The sequence below is a fragment of the Etheostoma spectabile genome, chromosome 9 (genome assembly GCF_008692095.1).
Source record: "Etheostoma spectabile isolate EspeVRDwgs_2016 chromosome 9, UIUC_Espe_1.0, whole genome shotgun sequence".
NCBI lineage: Eukaryota > Metazoa > Chordata > Actinopteri > Perciformes > Percidae > Etheostoma > Etheostoma spectabile.
The window spans coordinates 1,567,166-1,585,239 of record NC_045741.1 but is presented as its reverse complement, the minus strand read 5'-3'; the positions used below and the strand labels follow the sequence as shown (position 1 = coordinate 1,585,239).

The 18,074-nt window shown below is 39.1% G+C and overlaps 1 protein-coding gene across 3 annotated transcripts in view; it reads right to left on the bottom strand.

Annotated features, from left to right (window-relative positions):
* The window catches only part of tgfbr3 (transforming growth factor, beta receptor III), an 84,432-nt gene that overhangs the window by 63,787 nt on the left and 2,571 nt on the right, over window positions 1-18,074 (bottom strand). For all 3 annotated transcript variants that reach the window (XM_032525720.1, XM_032525721.1, XM_032525722.1), the window contains exon 2: window positions 11,652-11,821. In XM_032525720.1, the coding sequence (XP_032381611.1) occupies window positions 11,652-11,715 (64 nt within the window). In that variant the 5' untranslated portion in view covers window positions 11,716-11,821. The remainder of the gene's footprint in view (window positions 1-11,651; window positions 11,822-18,074) is intronic.

Here is an 18,074-nt window from a genome sequence, read left to right as displayed (position 1 = left end):
TGTGTGTGTGTGTGTGTGTGTGTGTGTGTGTGCATCCACATGTTCACAGTTCTCAGTACCCTTTAGCATGCAGGCAAACGTGTTTCTTCAGATGCCCACAAAAGTCAAAGCAGTGAAGAGTACCTCACACGTGTCAACACATAAAACAGCGAGAACAATGTGTTAGTGTGATTCATGTACATGTACATTCATGTACATGAACATGAATCACCCATTTATGATCGGGTTATTAGATGATCCTGTTAATGCGTTTAGCATGTAAATCCTGTTTTCAGAAACCTAGATAAGTCCTTATCTCGTTTATAAGAAACCTAAATATGCTACCTAGAGTACTCCTAAAGAAATCGAGATACTGATGCATGTATATACATATTCATCATGTAACCGGAGAATATTAATAAAACCCATTTCTCTGTGCTCATGTAAACACCATACAATGAATATGATCATAACTGAGATTAGCCTCATAAAGAGGTTAGTTGTGTCCATTTAAACACACTCATTGTCATACTTCTCTATCTGAAAAAACAATGGGGCATAGGTAGACAGTATAGAAACGTAATGTATTTTGAATACAGGTTAAAATAATGGAAAGATATAATACAGCCAATTTGATTGCAACCAATACAAAGTAGCACAAATGGGCCTTTTTATTTTTATACCTCCCCCTATATGAGATATTCCAGGTTCCATATGAACTACAAGATTAAATGAATCCTCTGGTCTCTTTTCTTATTTACTGCAGGGCATGATTCCCATGGACCATGAACTATGCAAACCAGTTTAAGGAACGTAATATTCTGCCCTCTTTTGTTTTTCCTCAGGGGCTTTGGACTAAAGATTCACTAGCTCTGCAGTGTTGACATTAGCGCAGCCCACTCTCCCCTGAACCTTGAGCTACTACTACAGGAAGTGAGTAAAGCCTTTCATAAGGGTAGTGTAGGCTCACTTTATTGGCCTGCCTTTGAAAAGAATGTATCTCTGGACTGTAAAATCTGAGGTATAAGAGGAGGAAGTTGAAATGGGATGAATGGGGGAGGGTAGGGGTGAGACTTGAACTCCATTAGGGAAGTCATAAACTCTCCCATCAAAGTGTGAAATCTGAAGTCACATAACATATCCTGCAAACCTCTCTGGAACTCAAATACCCAAATACTCTTTATTGGTCATCAACCATAAACTTGTCAGCTGGTCTGTTATTGAAAAAATACCTAAAAGACAGGAGTTTGAATGGAATATATCTGCTCTTTGTGAGAGATGCATGGGTGTGCAGGCATAGTTTTTTTCAGTTTGTAAGTATGTTAACAGGTGTTCAGACAATAAATTACATCCCTGTGGATGTAAAAACGTCAGCAACAGTGAGGGTACTGAACACAAAGAAAAACCAAGTACCATTAAAATGCATCTCTCTTATTTGAAAGTGTGTAGGTTTGAGAGGGGGCAGATTAAAGGAAAAAAGTGAAGGCTCTTCTTTCATGCAGCCTGTTCAAGGTGGGATTGTTGTGCTTTTATTCTGCCTCTCTGTCTGTATAAAGGTTAGGTAGTCAGATGGGGGGACAGAATTGTAGTAGATACAGAGCTGAATTGACAACTCAGTACAGTAAAAGGGACAGCCGGCATGGTGAAACTACAGGCAGTAGTGATGCAAAAGTTGACCCACAGGTGGATCAAAAACTGACAAAGTTGCTTTCAAAGTATCCTAAGTTATTATTAACTTACATAAACATGTGCTATACTCCACCTTCCCTTTTCCTCTGTCTCACTCACTCTCTCTCCATTCCATGGTACACTACTAGAGCGTCTTGAACAGTGGGTTAGCTTTAAGGGTACAGCTCTAACTGGTTTCATTCCTACCTCCACCAAAGATCTTTCATAGTATCCATAGGCCAATACTCTTCATTCCCTGCTCCTGTGTCTTATGGTGTCCCCCAAAGATCCATTCTGGGTCCAGTTCTCTTCAACCTTTACATGCTTCCTCTAGGTTACATCATCATGACATTTAATGTTTCATTCCATTTCTATGCAGATGATTCCCAACTGTACATGCAGCCTCTTTTAGACTGTTTGAAAGAAATAAAAACTCTTGGTGACTATCAATTTCCTTCAGTTAAATGATAACAAAACTGAAGTTATTGTCTTTGGCCCCTCAAAATAAAAAAATTCAATCCCTGCCAATCTTGGTCCCCTTGGCCCCTAGGTGAAATCCATTACACATAATCTGGGTGTCATTTTGGACTCCAATCTTAACCTGGACAATAATTTTATAATAATTTCCAAACTCAAGTCTGTTCTATCATACAATGATCTGGAAAAAGTAATCTATGCCTTCATAACCTCACGCTTAGACCATTGTAACTCTTTCTACTTGACCAACTGCCACTTTGCTCGTTAGAAATCCATGATGTCTCTCTCTCATGGGTGGCCAAATTCTCTGGGCGGGCAAAGCAAAGAAAGGGGAGGTAACCTTGCCCTTTATGACCTCATAAGGGGCAAGATTCCAGATCGGCCAGAGCTTTCATTTTCTCAAAGGCAGAGCAGGATACCCAGGGCTCGGTTTACTTAGCTTAAATCACTGATCCGTAAGTGTATTTATTCTATTTTATTTTTATTATTCTGTGGTTAATATGCTACGTAGAGCACTTTGGTCAGTGTGAGTTGTTTTAAACATGCTATAGAAATAGGTTTTACTTACTTACTTACTCTCTCTTTCTCTCTCTCCCTCTCTGAAACACATTCAGCGGTGCTCTGTCTATCTCTGTCTTTCTCTCAACGGACAACTGAGCTACTATAAATGGACTGCATTTTTATAATGCTTTTCTATTTTTAACGACTACTCAAAGTGCTTTACCCAGTACAGGTACCATTCATATGTTGTATGTTTACAATATTACTTATTATTATTATCTTAGTTTAGTGTGTTAGAATACCAACATTACAGTTCTAAGGTTGACAGGAATGTCCAACGTTTTGCAGGTGTTTTTTGCAAGGATTGGGAGGAGAAAAATTATTTTAAAAGTTAAATTGTGAATGTACCAGACAACGCAATGCCCAGGGCAAGAAAAGTGCTGTGAGGGCGAGGTAATAAACATTTTGATCAACAATCTGGATTTTGGTAAACATAAATGTGCTGTATTTTATATAGCGCTTTTCTAGTCTTAACAACTACTCAAAGCGCTTTTACATCACGCAGGATACATTCACACACACTGTGGCCGAGGCTGCCGTACATGGTGCCACCTGCTCATCAGATAAACACTCACACACATTCACACTCCAGCGCAGCACCGGGGTTCAGTGTCTTGCCCAAGGACACATCGACATGGGACTACAGGGCCAGGGATCGAACCGCCTACCTTCCAACTAGCAGGCTACCGCACTACCACTGAGCCACAGCCGCCCTAGCTAGTCAAAGAAGAGAACACTGTTTTGAGAGGTTTTCGTAAGTAATTCAAAGACAGAAATGTGTTTGGCTATGAATTGCTATATTGCCTGCTTTGTTTCATTACTGCTGTAGTAGGTAGTTGGATTATTTGTAATTGATCTCAAACAATATTAAAAGGTTTTGTTTGATAAAGATAGAGCAGTTCTATAATATGTGCAAGAAAACCTGGATACAATATTTTTCTGTTACTGACAGTGAGCCTGGTTATTATTAATCAGCCCTGACAGATAAGGTGGGCACCTGTTGATAAACCATCATCATTAGTTGAAAAAAACTACACAACCAATTATGAGCAGCATATGAAGCCACAAGCAAGCAAAGGAGATAGAAGTGGGTACATTTCTTTCCTACCTCTAAATGCAGACATAAATCAGAGGGCTTTGAAAAGATGGATGACAAGGCTAATTCCCAAAGGGAAAAGAGGAGCCACTGTGTAAAGTGAGACAGGCGAGCATGTGTGCATCTGACTAAAGACTTTACTGGCTGTGCTGCCACTGTATGTCTTTACTGATGGGTGCTGACATGTGCTGTCTGGACCTATAATATCAAAGAACAAAAAAGTTGTCAGTGCAGTCACGAAACAAGAACTGGCTGTTTGTGAATTTAAAAAGTAGTGCATGGTTAAGACCGGCATAAAAACATGCAAATACTGGTCCAGTATCAGTAAACTAACTTGTTTATGTAGTCAACTAGTTAAGAATGTAAAATGTGTAATATATTTCTTCAAAATTCCTTATAATCCTCAAATACAAATGAATTATGTTCACACTCTGAGCATAACCAAAACAAGTGAAGGCTTGGTTGATAATGACAGAAAGAGTGTAGTAGTACCAACAGTGTAGTGGCATTATTATACAGTGGTTTCGGTTATGTGATCAGCTATCAGCTCACCCTGCACATTGCAGTACTTAGCATTACTAAAAGTACCAGAGCATAAGTGCCTTTCCTGGTTAAACAGGGCAATGGGAGATAGTTATGTCCTCCTGTTCCAAGGGCATCTCACTCATCAATCATAAATGCTTGCAAAAGCCATGTTCTCTGACAGCAGCTTCGTGGGGGTTTGTGAGCAGCCACTTCATCTGTTCACAAAGATTCAAACCCAGTAGGGGATGCAGGGAGGTGTGCCCTAGGGTCACATGTGTGGTCCAACTTATATCAGCTTCAATTCATTTGTGTTGGATCATCTGCCTTGTCAGAAATCCTCAACAGACAGTATTTAATATCAACTACCAGCAGGGATGGAAAGTCAAAATGTTATACAGGCTGTAGAAAAAGGTTAGTTGAGAGCTTGAAGGACACTTGTTGAGTTACTGTCTTGAAATCTGGAAATTCCAAAAGCCACAGAATGTAAAGTTGTTTGAACATTATGAAACATGTTGTAGAGCCCATGCAATGCTGTAAATCATAATGCACATTTCATTTGCAATTACACTTGCACAGTTCATCCATGTCATGCCTCAACTGAATGATCTAGATCAGAATGATATTGTTTCTGAGAATAAGAAAGAGCCATTTGTTGCCATTTATGTTCAAATTTACCATCCACATTGACATTGCCACACACACCTTCCCGTACCCAGGGGCAATCTACAGATAAGTCTGGGCTCACTGATTTGTTAGGGGCATGTGAAAAGGAGTCCGCTCAATCAATAAGACCAGCAAATTTAGTGCATTGATGTTTTTTTTTTAACATCAATCAAGTAGCAGCCAAAAAACATGTCCTTCCTGAGATCCTGTGATATTTTACAAAAACATCATCACTCAGATGTGATAAAAGGGGCCATCAACAGAAAGCAAAGAGTGAAACAATGCTGGGCCTTTGTACCAGTGTGTGAGCCCAGTGTGAAGGAGTCAGAGAGGTGAGAAAGGGCAAGGCAGACAACGTTTTCACACAGACTGGAAGGGACTACATTCCTCCAGGGTTCTTCAGCTTCAGGAAAGGGAGGGCAAAAGAGAAGAATGACTTGTCAAATGCCATGCTGCTTCGTGTTTTAACACGTACAAAGGACGCTGGGAAGGCCTCTTTACAGGACAGTTAACAAACGGAAAGTGTGATGAATAATAGGTTTGTTTGAACAGTCACCAGACAATATATAAGCTATGAATAGAAGTTCAGTGAAAAATACGTAAAATAGTAGATGATATACATAATGTTGTGCTACTAACTTGCCATTAGAAATAAGTAGGTTTTTGATTTGTCTGTTTTTTGTGCAGAGGCTTCAAAAAATGACAGGAGTACACTAAAAAAGTATATTACAGCCCACTGTAGCTAATGGTTATTGTATTACTACAACAAACTAGACCACCACAACTACTGTCTCTATTGATTGAAATCAAAATTTGAAAAACAAGTTAAACACAAATAGCTGATATTTTGGCCAAAGTAAAGAGTCTGCTCTTATTTTTTGGACAGACACTCCTGTTTTCCAAAGGGCTATTCCAAAATTGGGACAAGGTCTATCAGCAGGACTCATCTGGTGGAAAAGGAGTGAGGAAGGTGAAGCCCCAGGAGGGGCTAGTCTGATGAAAGACACCACCTGGAAGCCTTCAGCTAGAATCTCATATTCTGATTTGTTTTGTAGATACAGAGTCACACACTCCTTGGCAGCACAACATATTTTATTTTTTGATTCTTACAAAGGTAATCATAATAGAGAGAGTCCAATAACTCACAATTACTCTCCTTTTCTTCGATGAAGTCACCATCTGCATAACTCTCTTACTCTAACTCTCCCCAGCTCTAGTGGCTTTTTTATTGGGATATGAAACACAATGGAAAATGCACAATCACAGTTTTGATCAACAGCTGTCTCCCATTACAGGCTTTGACCGAAATTATTTACACGCCTGCTTACTGGAACTATGAAGGGAGAGTGAGAGAGAGAGAGAGAGAGAGAAAAAAAAAGAGAGATGGGGGAAGGGGGAAGGGATTCGGTTTACTCATGCAGATTTGCGTAAGCTTCCTCTTAACGGAGGCTGACAAGATATGATGGAGCTGGACGAAGATAGGAGTCTGTCAGTAAAGACATGTCTGCTGCAGCTCAGGTGCTCTTTCTTGAATGCGTGCGTGCGTGCCTGCATGCGTGTGTGTTTGTGTGATAGATAGTCACAGACAAGGTCGGAGAGTAGTACATAAGTATATAAAGTTACTATTCCACAATCTAATTTACACACGGCTGTTAATTAAGATGGTTGATATTAGGGTGGCCTTTACTCAGTAAGCAAAAGATATAAACAGGGGCAGCATGGTTTCTTCCTCCTTGACAGCACTGTTACGATAAAGGCCTCACCATGGGGGAGAGCAGACCTGTAATTAGACACTCACAGGACTCCCGTTGCTATGTAAACATCCCAATGACTCTGCCACTTCGCCTCTGTGCTGCGCTGTTCTGACTACTCGCATGAATCACAGGGCAACATCTGGTTTAGCATGCTGGAAGGGACATTGTTGGTTTGGCACACTGTGCGTGTGTGGAGTGTGTCGATTTGGACCAGACGACCCACGCCTGCGCTTGCCTCTCTCCTCCCCCTGGCTACCCCAACTCTCAGATTACAGTGGTTGCACAATGCATTTTGGCAGTCCCCCTCTTGCTGGCCCCATGAAAGCATTGCAGATATTAAGACAAACCTTTTGCTCAACTGTAAAGGGAAAAAACATTAAAACCACTTTTGGCATCACAGTGACTGCTTTCTGCCAAGAGTACACAAAAATGCAGAGTTTTTTACGCCAAAAAAGTTGAACGTTTGCGCCATGAATATGAGAATAGTTCAATTCCCTTTCCAGTTATTGTTTTATTTAAAAATCCTGTAAGACTATGTGGTTTCACAATTGCTGAAGACGGATTCGCACTAATAGCTCCATCATTCATCAAGCTGCCCCATAAATATAATCAGGAAAGGCTATAGGAGGAGGAGAAAGTACTTTTGAAATCACTGATGCTGGTAGGTTTTCCAGTGAGTCACCAGCCCGACGTTTTGCCTCCAGTACAACCAGCATCCTGCCGACGTTATTTCTGGCAAGTGCCTCAAATTAATATCTGGCATGGCTCCTACAAGACTCTATTTCACAAAGAAACCCAAACGCAGCCTAAATGTCCATGATATATCCTTCACAAAATAATCAATTTGGCAAGCTGAGGAAAGGCAACCACAAAATGGTTGTAAGGATATGGGGAAAAAAAGTTATAAACAGCAAAAAAATAGAGTGAAGCAGCAGAACAGAGCCTTGAAATATGGACGTCAAGGTGCTCTCAGTCTGACTTTTAGGAGTTATGGGAGGCCCAGATCCTGGATTGCATTACGCTGAGAGAAGACTCATTGCAGACTAATCTAAACATTACGTAAGAGCTCTCCTGACAAGTTTAGAGGGCAGATGTGACTGTTTACACAGATGCTGCGAGATGATAGAAATACACAGAAAAAGAAAGAGAGGTGAAAGATACGCTAAAGTGGTGGTGTAAAAAAAGATAGCAATGAATAGTTAATTTGGCCAAATAGATGTTAAAATTTGTCTTTTAATCTTGAAAATCTTGTTTATTATATGCCTTTTACCTCTTCAAGAGCATCAGAAGATTTTTCTATAAATCACAAGTATACTCACTGCCAGTACACTTTGGGGGAAAGGGCATTTGGTTGTCTAACTGTAAATATCTGTCCCTTGTGACACAGTACAACAATGCACTGTGCCGTGTGAGGAAGAATTTAGAGGAAAACTTCATACGTGACTCATTGTGTTTGAGATCCTGGCATTGTGGGAGAAATTATGTTTGCTCTGCCCACAGCACACACTGACTACACCGCTATTGTTTGAGTAAAAGTTAGCTCTCTGGAGTGTGGTTCAAACCTCCAGAGAATAGAGAAGTACTTTTGAAATAATAAACCTATGGCGGCAGACTGCAAGCATGAAAAATGCATGTGCTGGCTATGTAGCATGCCTCCTACCGGGTAATTATTCCTGTGCAACCACGGAAAAACAGCACGGGATGTTGCAGATTAAAGCTGGAGTGAGTTTGAGTCCAAAGTCGCATTGAACCCGTCTCTGTAAACAGGACATTTTACAATCTGAGAAATAAAAAAGAGGAATGTCCACTAGATTCTCAGTGGGGTTCATGCTAGTTTGTAGCCAACTTGACAAATTTTTCATCACTTTATCAGAATCAGAAATACTTTATGGCGCTGAATATCAAGCCTAGGTCAGTAAATTGAATATTTTGGTCAAGCGATGAAAACCGCTGCTGAACTTGTAAGCCAATGTGGACAACACTAACAATTAATAGTGGCCAACTCCACAATAACTTCAAACTTCACTTACTTTTAAATTTTGTTTTCACGGTCCCCAGATGATGTATCCTAATCAAATCTAGACAATTGGTTTAGAGTGGAATGTATCCACAACTATTAGACTTCCAAGAAATTCTCTACAGACATAAAGGTACCCTAGTGGATGAACTGACGTTGATATCCTCTTGGGATCCATTTTTAATCCAGTGCTATCCTCAGGTCAACATTCTAATTCAACCAATACATTTAGGCCTCAGATTCAGCTGTACTTTTGTGTCAACATACTTTACTGTTGATGCTAACAGGAAGTTTTCCAAATGTTTTCATATTTTTATGTATGTTTATTTTTTTTACTTTTATGAGTTTTTACACTATCCACAATTCATTTAATTTTTTTTTGCCATAACACCTTAATTTCCTTTGTGCATTGAACAAGAATAATGTATATCTACAGCACACAGTATACTTACTCTACTTTTCTTTCACCCCCTTGGTCAGCATCCTACAGACTCAAAATCTGCATTCATGTACTCACATTGAATTGTATGGTACTTGAGTTGGTGACTCGCAAAACAATTGAGATACAGCCGGTAAAGTGATCCCAACTGGTCTTGGTTTATGCCGCCATGCTGACGCGCCGTAACTGCCAACGTTAGCAAACATTACCGGATCCAGGGAAGCGGGCCACGGCTGTTTACAACACGTAGCCTGTTCAGCGGTCGTAGCAGACAACAGGGAGTTATTTTAAGAAAGCCCCCCCAAGAAAAGGGGGGCTGTGAATCGAGAAGAGAGGACCGTGAGTTTGCAGTGTGTTTAGCGATTGTAGCTGTAATTCTAAGACAATAAAGTGTGTATTTCAGTCGGGTGGAAAAGGACGACAAGGTAGTGGTATTTTTGGAGGTTCTTACCATAGTTCTAAGCCAAGAAAGTGTGTCTGTCCGGCGGGTTGAGAGTACGGCGAGGTTGTAGGGTTTTTAGCGGTTCCTACCGTAATTCTAAGCCCAAAAAGTGTGTCTGTCTGTTGGGTACAGAGTTCCACATGAGCATGGGATTTTATTACTGTCAATATAGCCAGCATCTAACATTAGCTACTCCGCTGTGCTGTAAAGTAATGACTGGCTATGTGAGACAAGCGTCTAGCGACATTGTTGGATACTGCGGTCTCAGCCTGGCAACCAACATGAACTTAAGAGTCTGGGGAGGACTCTCTCCAGTATTTTGAATTTGGATTGCAGTAACCACTTTAAACGCTAGCTGTCAGTATTAAATATTGCACCTTTAACATTTTTTATACAGGTAATTTCATTAGATACAGGGTCTCTGTTGTGGGTAGATGTAGCAAGTAGTCGAGCAAGTAGAAAAAACACTCAAGGTGAGTCCGAGATGATGTTATTTAGATGGGGTCTTTATTGTTCATGCCAAATAGAGTAATTATGGCAAAATAGTGTTACAAAAATAAACTAAATTACGGAGAGCAAAACAAAATTAAAAAAAATAAAAGTAAACTGTCAGGAGAGTTAAGACGATCACATAAAACAAAAACAAAAGTTTCCTTTTGGCGTTAAAGAAAGTCAATGTGGAGGGCACCCAACGGACATACTCCCTACGCCCTCCGGTGTTCCTCATTCTCTCTCTGTCCCAAGTAAACGTAACTTCTACACTAATATATATATAAAATGATTAAATGAATATATCTATAAAACTATATATATATATATATATATATATACTGTATATAGTAAATATGTATATATACAACAATTAACATATATAGGATAACAGGAGATTGAATATTGTGATCATTAACAGAACAAATAACTCCATAAATAAACATATGTACAGGCAACAAATGTTTTTAATGGAAGTACAAGAAGAGAGACTATTGTATGGAATTAGGACACAGCTTTTGTGTTTAGCGCTAATACTAAATGTTAGTATGCTAACATGCTAAACTAGAACATGGTACATATTATACCTGCTAAACATTTGCATGTTAGGACAGCCACACAGATACTAGTGTGGCTGCAGACTCTTGACTCCTGTGAGGTTGTTTCCAGGTGTAATAGTCCTATCCAGGTGTTAGAAGCAGCAGTTTTAAAATTTATAATTACTTACTTAATTCACCTTTTAATGGTCTTAATCAACAAAAGAATAACAAAATTAAAGGAGGATTATTGTTTGATTAAATTACTTCATAAATCGTTGTTTCTATGTCTCAGCGTTGTAACTACAAAGTCAGTCATTGCCTGCAGCCTGAAACAATCTCAGCAATGTACAGAAACAACGAGAGTAATCTAAAGAAGATAAGAGGTATGGTGTCATAGATACCAGTCTAGGAAACTGTTGCTCATGTTCACAATAACGTATTGGAGTGTAAAAGGTCTTAATTAGCAGTTGTCAAAGTGAGAAGTATTTTGAGTTCATATGGGATGAGTTGTGGCAATAAGTGACATCATCAAGAACCTGACATTAATTGATATGACACACTGATAACATTTGTATTCACCTTTGTATCAGTTTACTTGGTTATTTTCTCTCTCTCCCTCTCTCGCTTTGGTTTGCCTGTTTAACGGCTGTGAATTAGAAGGTAAATTGCAGTATCTGAGCCTCATTCCAATCAATCTGACAGATACATGTAGGACTGCAGAGTGTTTGTATTCTGAGACTGAACTTGTCAGCACTTTATTAAATGTAAATCCCCCTTACTCATGACTCTGACAAGTACTGTCTAGAAAGGCATGCTATGGGCACAGTTGTGGTTGTCTGACAACAAAGAACTGCAAGGTTTGATGCATAGTCATTCCTAACACCAGAGTTGCATGTGTTCGTTTTTGGCTCCTTACAATGAAAATTCAATTACTTGTATAGATTTGTCTCTGAAAACTCTATAAGTTTCAAATGTAACTAAGAAGCAATGAAAGAAACTTACCTGCAGTTGCCAGGCAGCATATTGCAAGAAGTAAGAAGGGAATGGGGAATCTTCCCGCCATCATGTAGCTTCCAGTATGATGAAGGTGGGTGAACAGGCCTTTCTCCTGCTTTTCACAAAGGCGTCCCTCTCTATGAAGCAGTCTACAGGAAGTCAACTTCAAGCCCCAGCTGTAAAGTGAACAAAAGTAGAGAAAGTCAAACAGGTTGTATTGAGCGTGGGCAACAGCAGGGAACTAGACTCTGTTAATATACTCTGTGGGTGTGATGAGATGAGACCTTAGAAACAGCAGTTTGGAGACCTGGGGATTAATCGAGGAGGGTTAATTGGGGGTCATGCTTCAAAGGGCCGTGCTGCACACACCTTCCTGTGCCGATGTGTGTGATTAGTGTGGGACAGCTGACTGGCTTGCTGAGTGTGAAACACTTTGGAACATGCCACAGGCTATTAACACGCTTTAATTGAGAGCATCAGGAAACACTGAATGCTCCAGTGGGGTCTTAAGTAGGCAGCATAGTACCACCATGCTAATCAGTGTGACCTCACCGCTAAAGTTTTTACTTCTCAAACACTACCATGATGTGGCAAAGTCCATGTACTATTTAACACTAAAACTGACCTAAAAATAAATAAATAAAATAAATTGAATATTTGAACAATCAAGGCACATGTGGCTTTCTGAAATATGGTCAAACTGAAATTAAATGTATTTTTGCTAAAAAAAATTGTGTGTACAGTATATAGCGCTGTGTTTATTTTGATTTGTCCACTTACCTGATCAGAATTGTAATTACTAAAATGAAGAAATGTTTTATTTTTTCTAGTGAAAGCAACCCCTGAAATTGTTACACTACAAATTACAGTACTTACTGTATTAGTGTAATTTGATTTGTGTAACATAATACATTATTTGGTATTATGATTCAAATCCCTGGGTGACATGTAGAGTTAGAGGACTGCTTGTTCCTGGGAGTTTTGACGGTCTTGACATTTGACATCACCAGGAGGAATCAGCCAGAGGTGGAAAAAGTACTAAAGTACTCAAGTAAAAGTACCAATACTTTGATAAAATATTACTCAAGTACAAGTAAAAATACCTCTCTGAAAAAGTACTCAAGTAAAAGTGATAAGTAGTTAACTGGTATGTACTTTAAGTAAAAGTTACTTAGTTACATTAAAAAAAGTAAAACGGGGCAGGGGGGATCTCCCCCATGTAGTGAAATTAGAACAAAGCCAAAATAAATCCAAAAATATTTTGTTTTTAATTAAAGATAAATCTATCCAAATGTATAAACATCTATACACATGTATACACATGTAATAAACACATGTCACACATGACATTTAAGACCCTTAGAAAAGTATAATGTGCAATTTTAGCTCAGGCCATCCCATAAAACGTTTTCAAACAATAAATTACAAGTGAAAGTACCATACATTGTTAGTTCCGAGGGCCATCCTTCTTTTCTTCACAAACATAAACAGTTATAATGCAAATCAAGGCCAAATCACATGTGTTAACTCGATAAATGGGTAAGACCATAATAAGCCTGGCAAACCCGGTTCCTTTTAAGGATTTGGGTTATTTTGAGCCACTCACTAAACTGAACCAGGTTGTGTGAGTTACTTGAATCACTTGAGTCAGTATTACTAGGAATAAGAAAAAATAATAATTTTTAATTGACTACGTGGTCAACCTAACTGCATTTTAAGATATTACATTTATACACCAAACCTATTGTAGGCCTAGCTAGGCTACGTGCAGAACACTGTATGTTATTTCAGAAGTGAAAGAATGTTTGTTGTGGATCTGCTTTACTCTGAGCTTGCTAACTCGCTCGTCTGCTACAGATCCACTCTTAGCCGGATGATTCGATTGATTGACTTACTCAAGCAAGAGTACCTGAGTCATCGAGGACTGGTGAGTTGTCTGCGAGACGAGCCGCAAGCCAAGGCAAGCTGGTAATGTTCCGGACTGTCTGCTCGACCTAATTGCATTTTAACATACTATATTTGAACACCAAAACCTACAGTATGCTTAGCTAGGCTATGTGCATAACATTGTATGTTATTGTGGAAGTGAAATAATGGCTTTTGTTGTTGATTTGCTTTACTCTATGCTTGAGGAGAGACTTCACTCGCTCGTCTGAATCAGATCCACTTATGACAACGTAGCCGACTGATTCGCGGGATTGACTGACTCGCGCAAGTATCAACATCACTTGTCATCAAGGACTCCCGGATCACTGAGGGCTTGTGAGTTCTTAAGTGAATTCCATGGTCTGCAAGTTTCCAGCTCTGAGTCTGGACTAGTCAGGAGAAGCATGCAGACAGTTTGCTCTTCCATTAGCTGTTTAGGTATAATTACTAATGTTAACTACGATGTTAGTTAGCAATAATTAGCCTGTGCCTATGTTATCTCCTAACATATACCTACGCTCTCCGTCTCTGCTGATTGGGAATGATTGAGATTTCTCTTGGCACAGCTACCAGAAGACTTACAACTTTCAGACACGTTGACCACGTCACAACTAGGTCGTCAAGCTCAGTTGGAGGCTGCGCAGTAAAGCCTAGCCATCACCGGGAAAGTGCTTCTATTTTCCTTCACAGGTCTCCGTCCAAAACAACGGGATCAGTTGGTCCACTTCTTTACTTTCTATGTTGCTTACCCCCTTAAGTCTGACAAATTGCAGTTCTTCTTCTACTTCTTTTTATTTGCGACTTGCACCCGACTTGCAACCAGAGAAGAAGAAGCTGCATATGTCTGCATATTTTTTTCTTCCTTTCAGTTTTCGTTAGTATAAGTTGTTTGTTTTTTACCCAGTAAAGGATAGAATTTGCAATGTACCAAAATACAAAACTTCACTCAAAACGTAATCAACTACATTTTAAAATACCAATTTTAAAAACTTGAAAAATACAAAATACACAACTAAACTACTCAATACAGTAACGTGAGTAAATAAATTCCGTTATTTTCCACCTGTGGAAACAGCTAACACTAGCTAGACCCTCGTCTTTATAGAAAGACAAATACAACACAGATGCAGATAATTCAGCAGGTAATAAACATGAAGGCAAAAGTAATGTTAAGTGGGAACCAGTTAGCAAGCTAAGCTAATTAACTTCCACTTTCCAAATGGACACTAGCTAGCACAGCTTGCTAGCTTTCACTTTGCAGGATGGGTCCTCCCAAATGTTGAATTCTGTAAAAGTACAGATAGCGTAAATGGCTATTACAAATATGTGGAAATAAGGTCTATTGACATTTTTAGGCTATAAAAGGCTATGCCACGCTCCAGTCAGTAGTGCACCACGGAAGCTGTCTGTGCTTCTCCTAGCTACACCGATCCTCAGATGTGGGGGGGAAACCCACCTAGAGGTTATGACTTTAACTTGAGTAGTAACTTCATTTTAGTGAAAGTAAAATATGTAGCAAATTGAGTATAACTCATAGGATGTTACTGTGTAAGAGTTGCAGGAGGATTTATAAAAAGTAAATTCATTATTTGAATTGCACTTCAGCCAAATCTTATACAATCACATAAGTTTAGTTGCAGCTATTTAGAATCAAATGCTGCCCTAAAAACTTTTGACACAGTAGATTATTGCCTGCTCTTACAGAGGTAACATTATATTAGCTTTGATATTATTGCTTGTAATTGGTTTAAGAACTACCTATCTTTTCAAAAGGGGTTCTACAGGGCTCAATCTTAGGTCCAGTTCTTTTCACCATTTATATCAATAATAATTTTTAATCTTTGGTAAACTTGTCATGCCCATCTGTAAAGGTGATGCTATTTTCCAGAGTCAGAGCTATTGATTATACTGACCTTTATATTTCCACTATGAACGGACGGAATATAAATATCTCTGCATCTAGATTGACAAAAAGCCCCCATTTCAATTTCACATTGATAATCTTGTGTGCCAAGTCAGGCAAAACATTTACTATTTTTACAGAATTGTTTTGTAAGAAAAGGGTTGTTGAAGCAGTTTTCATGTCAGTCCTGGACTATGGTGATGTGACTTGCATTCTCTTCAACTTTTAAATCTCTGGACTCTATCACTCCACCTTGAGATTTGTAATAAGTTATTCCTATGGTACACATCATTGTATTTTATATAAAAGTGTTGGGTGGTCCTCTCTCCAAGAGAGACGTGATGCTCACTGGTATCTTTTATCTATACGGCTCTTGCTCTTGAAAAATTGTTTTTAACCTCAGTGTCCCTGACTCCTGGAACAAATTACAGCACTTTCTTAAAATCATCTCACTTGTGCTTTTTGGACCATTCAGTTTTGAGTTTTATTGTCTTTTTTATCTTTCTTATGATGGTGTATTCTTTTCTGTGTTGTTGTTTTGTTGTTGTCTTTGTAATTACTCAATGTCATTGCAAATGAGGACTGCCCCTACAATGGTACTGCGATTAAAAATAACGGTTGATGAATGAATGAATAAAAATCAGGATTCTTTAAGAAGAATACATTATTGTAAGTCACTTGTTTAAAGCTGCTCTCAACCTAAAAAAAAAAAATACAATATATTAATTTAATTTTCTTGACTTCAAAAAACAATAAAGCAAAGAGGACATACATCAGATAGAAAGATACATTGCCATTGCATCAAAGGAGAGAGCTGTGAGGATCCCAATAGACAATCAGCAACCTTAGAAAGCAGATTACGAACATATACAGTCTGACATTCTAGATTTCGGGCCTTTTATATCCAAAATCATCATAATTTTTTTAAAGGCTAAATCAAGTTTCAAAAGGGGGTTAAATTGGTACAAATGTTTTCTGAATAATAATAATTTATAATAATAAAATTTTTAAAAGGTATACTTTGGGCTCTGTCTAATTGTAGATTAACTGCATGTTTTGCAGCCACAACCAAAACATTTTTTTACAAAGATATGGTCCGCCGAAAAAGCTGCAAACTACTTCTCTGAGTGATATCTGATTCTTATGATAACAAAACTGTAACTGTTTCTCAAGTCAAATGTCAAACCTATGTGGTAAAGGTTCTGTGACAAGAATTGCACTCAGTTTAAAGGTACAGCAGCGTCTATGACTTGTACTGTACCATGTGAAAGAAACAGATCTGCACTTATCTGACTCCTGGTGAACCACAGAAGGTGTATGGGAAGTGTTGCATAAAGTACTAAGGTGCATCGCTCTGCCGTGCAAGCAGCTTGCACAAGACAAAAGGGCCTTTCAGTGTGCAGCAGCTGTAGGGGCTGGGAAGTCATTTTGGAAGATCATGACAAATATTACACTTTCAGCTCGTCAAGGAGAGCCAGTGCCCTTGTTTGATTCATGCCTCTCCTTGACTTCCATCTCCTCTGACTAAATGGAGATATGCTGTGTTGCAATACTTTCTGTGAGCCAAAGGCCAAATCAATGGAAAGCGGTATTCAGGACTGATATAAAGCAGTATCTTGCTATGTTATCCAAATGTTACTACTGTATATCTTTTGTCATTTTTTATTGTAACTTCAATCAGCCTAATCAGCCTACAGATGGAAATTAGCCCTCGGTCTAAAATCTGGCATTTTTACGTGTACTGCTGTACATGTTCATCACGGTGCATTGTCCTGAAATAATAAATAAATAAAATAAATAAATAAATGGTGGTTAAAGGAGAATTTTAGCCAATTTTTACATTAACCTTGATCGCTATAAATATTCGTGGACTTTCGATTGAAAAAAAAAAACAATCCAAACAGGGCCCTTAACAATATTCATTTTCAACTCAGACATTGTTTAAATTCACCTAATCTGTCTCTATCCTGCTGGCTGTTAGCTGCTAGCTGCCGTCCATGACGTTCAGCCAGGCTTCTATGACAATCATCACGCAGCAGTTCAGTTTGTATTTGTAGCTCATCCATTTTTTGTGTGATTGATCTGGTGTGTGTGATTGATCTGGTGTTGGTGAGTAGAAGGCTTGTTGATTTGTATGGTAATTCCCTTAGCCGCTCTAGCAGCATCCTTTCTTCTCGGAGCAATGTGAACACAGTTTGGCTTTTTCTGCTACGCCGGGACTTCAGCACGAGACTACAGCAAGCCTTCTCTAACGTTATCACTGTGCAAGCCGCGGACATCATTTGGCCCATTTCCATGTAGTTACATAGTCACTAATATGGTCATAACCACTACAGTGCTCAATTACCTATTTTTGAGAGGGAATAAACTTCAAGTTTTCGTCGTGAAGGCATGACCTGTCCTCTGGAGGACATAGCCAGCCCACCGGGCACACACTGGATTGTTTTTGGGAGAGGGAGGCAACGAAGTTGGGGAGAAATCAGAAGCAAGGATGCCAGTCAGGCCTGCTTGTGCAGTTAAGGGAACTACCACATAACTCGACATTGCCAAGCCTCCTATTCACCAACACCAGATTGATCACACACAAAATGGATGAGCTA